This window comes from Mesocricetus auratus, unplaced genomic scaffold (genome assembly GCF_017639785.1).
Source record: "Mesocricetus auratus isolate SY011 unplaced genomic scaffold, BCM_Maur_2.0 Super-Scaffold_100054, whole genome shotgun sequence".
Taxonomy (NCBI): domain Eukaryota; kingdom Metazoa; phylum Chordata; class Mammalia; order Rodentia; family Cricetidae; genus Mesocricetus; species Mesocricetus auratus.
In genome coordinates this window covers 2,945,996-2,951,995 of record NW_024429231.1, presented here as the reverse complement: position 1 = coordinate 2,951,995, position 6,000 = coordinate 2,945,996, and the positions used below count along the sequence as shown (strand labels likewise).

The 6,000-nt window shown below is 52.5% G+C and overlaps 1 protein-coding gene across 1 annotated transcript in view; it reads right to left on the bottom strand.

Moving 5' to 3' along the window:
- Window positions 1-2,111: 2,111 nt before the first annotated feature.
- The window catches only part of LOC101835890 (nodal modulator 1), a 52,648-nt gene continuing 48,759 nt past the window's right edge, over window positions 2,112-6,000 (bottom strand). The window contains exons 29-31 of the mRNA XM_005084683.4: window positions 4,595-4,714; window positions 3,000-3,092; window positions 2,112-2,708 (exon numbers count right to left, since the gene is read on the bottom strand). Of these exons, the coding sequence (XP_005084740.1) occupies window positions 2,577-2,708; window positions 3,000-3,092; window positions 4,595-4,714 (345 nt within the window). The 3' untranslated portion in view covers window positions 2,112-2,576. The remainder of the gene's footprint in view (window positions 2,709-2,999; window positions 3,093-4,594; window positions 4,715-6,000) is intronic.

Sequence of the window (6,000 nt, the reverse complement as noted above, 5' to 3'; positions counted from 1 at the left end):
GGCCACACCAGCTCCCCAGACCCTTATCTTGAGCCTGTTCATCTACAGGGCTACTCTCCCTCGGACACTTGGGGCACCGTCTCCCTTGAGCCGGCTTCCTTAGTCAGTAGCGGACGATGTCACTTGTACTTGGTCATGTCCTAAGCTTTGTTCCTTATCACCAGGAAGCTTTTTCCAGATTGCACTGTGCTTTACTATGCCTTGTGGTCAGACTCTGGAAGTTGGAACCAACACCAGCTACTGAGTTGTGCTGGACTCAATTTCCTTGTTGCCTCCTCTGGAATAACACTCTGCTGGTCATGGCGCTTGCCTGCACACACAGTGAGTACTGGCAACAAAACTTGGGGTCCTCTGGAAGAGCAGTATGTGTTCTTAACTGCTAAGTCATCTCTTCACCCCAGATTTTTTTTTTAGTTTTATGTATATGGGTCTTTTTTTTTAACCTGCATATATGCCTATGCCCTCTCGCCCCTGAAGATAACTGGAGTTACAGGTGGTTGAGAACCAGCATGTGGGTGCTGGGAGCTGACCCAGGTCCTGCAGAGATTGTTTCTGTGGGATTCCAAGTCCCAGGAAGCTGACAATTGAGATGAGCCACCAGTGACTAAGCCCGCTTTTCCCCGGCACTTGCCCAACTTTCTCGGGGGCTACTCTGGCCCTTAGGGGCGCGTCTCTTCCTGGCTTTGGGTGCTCACTCGTGTGACAGACGGACAATGGAAGATCCTCATCCACTCGCACCTGTTGTGACCCACCTGTCACTGTGCCTGCACACAACAGGCAGAACAGTGGTTAGGGGCTCTTGGATGCAAGTTCATATTGCTAACTGCAGAACCCGGCTGATGACACCCACGGTCCATGGACGACACACAGCAAGGCCCAGCACAGAACCCACAGCCTCAAGCACGCTGGATGCGGAGTGCTGAGCTACATCCCTGCCCTCGTTTTACCCTTTAAGACAGGGTCTAAGTCACCTAGACTGGTGAACTCCCCTGTAAGCCAAGATAGCTTTGAGCGCTCAATCCTCTTGCCGCAGCCTCGGCGCTGGAGACACAATGAGCCTGTTTAAGCCAGGAAGGGCGGCTGGTTCATTCTACTTCATCAATCTTCCTTCCCAACAATCTGGTCCTTAGAGTTAGGCACGAGGATGCTCCCCAATCCCCAAACAGGAAAGACCAGGAAGCATTTTCTCGAGTAGCCCAAGCTGGCCTCAAACTCATTATGTAGCTAAGGATGACCCTGAATTCCTGCTCCTCCCGCCTCCGCCTCCCTGGGATTACAGGGCGTGCACCCCATGCCTTTCTGGACAGTGCTGAGGATGGAGCTCAGCCTTGTGAATGCTAGGCAAGCACTCTACCAGCTGAGCTGTATTCCCTGGCCATCCGAAGTCTAACACAGCTACGTGTCTCGTCAACAGTGTGTCACACGTTTGTGCATTCACAATCCACTGGACAGAGAGCTTACTTCCCATGGGGAACTGGTGCTCTGCCCCCAGCAAACGCAGAAAGTCAGAGCAGGACAAGCCCTGCTGTCAAATGGACTGAAAGAGCGGACTGAGCCAACGCCAACGGTGGCCCACGAGTGACAGGGAGAAGCTGCTACATTATGGCCACTTTTGGAGCTGAACAGAGCCCACTGACATTTGATGGTCTCTCACAGCTATTAACATCTACACTGTGTCAGTAAAAAGCCCCATTAAACTTTAAGGGTGGTGTCCACTTGGAGAGAGTTAGAAACACACTGGATGTGGATTACATCTCATCTGTCCCGGGGCCGGTGTGGCTTACCAGCCCTATGCAGGCAGCAAGCAAACCCACATGGTCTATGTCAAGTGGCCAATTGATAGAGCACAGACACACACACACACACACACACACACACACACGCACGCGCGCACGCACGCACAAGTAAATTTTACAGCCTAGCACTACGGCGGAGTCTTTCTGGCTTCTCTAGATTATAGAATATGCACCCCAGAGGAATCACTGTCCCCTGAGCTTGCCCACAGGTTGGCTACGCCATATCCGCATGACTTCTGCGGTCACTGGATGAATGCCCACACACTCTGCATGTACCCAGCACCGTGCCAAGGCCCTGAAGAATAGGAGATGAGCTACAACACAAATGAGTGGGTGACTTTATTCATTCCAGCTCTCGACAGGTCTTTCTGGCGTGGACAGATGCTGCTGCAGCTTCCAGGGGGCCAAGTGCAGAGGGGAGTTTGGGGAAAGTCCAGCAGGTGCTTCACTATCAAGACAAACGCCATGTTTACTGGACTCTTCTTGCAAACGAATGTGGAAGATAGGAATTATGTTCTCACGCCACCAGCTTAAATACTTCTCTGACAAAAATAATAATAATAAATTATCTTCAACTCAGAAAATAAATTGTGTTCAGCAGGGTGACAGGAGAGTCCATTCGCCGCATTGCACCACAGGGCTACACAGGAGAGGACAGGCAGGCAGGACACCAGAGGGTCACAGGGCCCAGGGCCTGCCTGAAGTGAAGGAGCGTGAGCCTTTGTCCCAGGCAGGTGGCAGCCCTGCTTGCGCCATCTGCAGGGGACAGGCCTTTCTTCCTTACGTGCGTCTGGTCTTCTGTTTCTTGGTTTGTCTCTTTATGTCCTCTGGGCCACTGCTATCAGAGGCCACCTGGCCAAGGGCTCTGACTCCCTGGAGACGACTCGTCAGCTGCAGCAGCAAAGGAATGAGCTGGAATGAGAGAGACCATGAGACACCTGGGTAGCTCTGCCCTCACAGGCAGTGAGCGGCCTCTGCTATGCACACTCCAGTGCCTGCAGAACTCTGACAGGGAGACTCCACCCCAGAGGTGTCACCTCTCTCCAGGGCATGAGCTGAGCCTAAGGATTAGAAATGATGTCACTGGTGTTAACCCTCAAATGAGACACAGGGATCCTGGCCCCCTCCAACCTTAACCTCCCATAACTTCTGGGACACTGGGCACACTCCCGGGGTCTGTCTCCTGACTCCTGCGTTCCCTACCTTGTCATGATTGTAGCCCGCCAACAGGAGCAGCAGTGTCAGGGGCAGGGCAATGTAGGACCCTTGTGCGATGTCTTGCTCAGGTAGCTTCCTCTGCAATAGCGCCAAGAGTTCTCGTAAGTTCTCACACTCATCAACTCTGTTACCCAGAGCTTCCACCCACTCAACCACCACCCACACGGGTACCCAAGGTTACCCATAATCCCTTGCTATCCAAAAAGAAACCAACAGGGGTATGGGTGTGAATCACCTGAGTCCCCTAAACCCCTGAGACTCCGATCTAGAACTCAGGCCCAAGGAGACACCAGTGACCAACAACTTTCTTTTACCATACAGATGAACTCACGCTGGCTAAGGATGACCTTGAACCTCTGACCTTCCTGCCACTACCTCCTAAAAGCCTGTACCAGCACGCCTGGCTGCTGCGGGCTGGGTATCCAACTCAGAGCTCTGTATGTGCTAGACAAGGACTCTCTCCATCAGCGGGGCTACATGCCCAGCCCTGCACACCCTTGACTAAGCAACTCCCCTCTGTCAGTTGCAAAGACAGACTGACTCAAAAGCACTCGGGCAGAGCAGACAATGTGGCCGGCTGCATGTCCACACCAGGAATGTGCTGGACACACTCGCCCCAGTTTCCCGGTGGAGACCTGTCTGTCACATGTGAAACCAATGTGACATACTGATAGAAGGCCCTGGGGACACCGATTTTAGGAGGTAAGTAAGGCTGAGAGGAACTGGTTCGCCCATCTGTGGTACAAGACACAGCTAGAGCACATCCGTTATGGAGCAGAGTGGATCTGGTCATCCCCTGTATCTGCCAGCGGAATCTCCAATCCCAGCCTCTGGAACTACGAGGAGCAGCTGCTGTTTGCTCTAACGTGGACTTTAGCAGCCTGAACACACTGAGACACACGGTGCCTCCACACGAGAACAGCAGCTATGAAATCTAGCAATCCCCAGGCATCTCAACGGCATGACTTCCCTTTTGTAATGCAGCCTCTGGGGCTCCACTCTCGGCCCCCAAACTGAGCTTGGGCCTGGAACTTGCACCACTGACGTCTCTGTTAAGTTCACAGTGACGCCACCACACACAAGCTCCCAAACCAGCTAAATGGTCCCCTGAATGCAGAACGCACACACACTAGCTTTTTTGGGCACCTGGAAGCCGCCTATATACAGACTGAAAATTGGTCAGGTTCTTCACCTGTGGGCATCTGGTCAACCTGTTTGCTGTTTTCCCTTGCAATGTACTTGTCAAATTATTGAGGCTGTCCTGCATGCATGCCTGCTGTCATTTATTTACCCCGTGTCCCCTGAACTGCCTATGAAGCTGCGGTTGTTGCTATAGACCACAGTGTCCTGATGAAGGACCGCAATGGTCATGGGAAACTGTGTTCCTCTCCCTCAAACCCCAAGCCTCTGGCCTGAGCAATTCGGCCCTCCCATGACATTTCCCACAACAGGCACCAGTGCAGGGGATGGAAGAAAGGTGTCCAGAGAAATCTAAGATGGGAAAACAACCCTTGGGAGTCCTGCGCTCATGCCTCCAGCTGTGGGTATTTAAAAACAAAAACAACTCCACACCTACTTACCGTGGGATTAAAAACCAGAGTGATGTGCTTGTGGTAGCCCACGGCAGTGAAAGACACTTGCGGCAGGACGTAGTCATACTGGGATCTGGGGAGCGTGGAGTCCAGAAGCACGACGTAGTTCTGTTGGTGTAGGATAGACAGCTCAGGGCAAGCAGCCGTGCACAGCATTTTGTGGTTTGTAAAGAAGCCACAAGTGTGTGCGTCCAACCCAAAGTCACTTTCAGGCTGTAAGGGCCTCGGGCCTCCAGCTCTGGGCCTCCAGTGGCTCCGGGCCTGCGTCTCCTGGTAAGACCGCCATGGCCACAGCACTTCTTTGTGAGCATACCCAACCTGGGGGATTACAGTCCTTGTAGAACCAGCTTCAAGCGCAGTTCTTACAAGTGATTCTAATGAAAGGGGGGGTGATGGGACCGCGTGGGAGCCGGCACTAGTGTAAAACAAGACTGGGTGCTTGGGATGTGACTTAACCAGCAAGTTCTAGAAAAGTGGGATTTCTACCATGCTCGGGGTGAAAACCGAGGCCTGTGTCAAACTCTGGCACCCTGACCGTGACTATGGGAAGGATGGGGTGACCGCCCCTATTTCACAGATAGGGAGTAACACCGTGTGGAGAGAGTGGGCAGAAACCTCAAGCTCCCTGACAGCTTCCACTAGTATACACACAAACGGGTCCTGTGCAGCAGCCCCATCGGGGTAGTAAGAAGCACAGGATAGAGTGCCACACACTAGGCTCACAGAGAATAACCCCAAGCTGAAGCCATGGAAACCAAGTTCTCTACAAAGCAGTCCAGTCAGTAACTGACAACTCTGGGGTGGAGGACAGACACCCAGGCCAAAGCTCAGAAAGCCAGAGGGTGCCACTTAGACACACTGTGATTGCCAGACAGGGAACGGGATGCCGTTTGGTGGAACAGAGCTTGCCAGACACGTGGGAGGCCTTGTTCAATCCTTAATAATAGTGGAAAACCTGAGAACAGCAAGAGGCTCGTCACACAAGAGAGAAAGAGGCAAGTCCAAGAGAAGGATGGGCAGCGGGTCCGGAGCACTAAGAGTAAGGATGCCCTGGTTCAATTATGACATTTCCCAACAGCGGAGCCATGGACAGCAGCTGGGCAGCACGTAACGAAAGAGCAGATGACAGCAGGCTCTTCCCTGCAGAGCACAGATCACGAGCATCGGGCAGAACCACGGCAGCTTTGAATCGCACATTAACTATACTCTCTAACACACACACTGAAAAAGACCCAAAGGAAATCAATTAACACCCTCTTACTCCTTACTCCTGCAAGCTGGGATTATGTCTGATGGCTTTAATTTCTCTCCAAAACCTCCTGCTAGAAATATTTATATCTCTTGTAGACAGGAAAGCAATGGATTGAGAGCTCACGCCTGCAGAGCCCACCCTC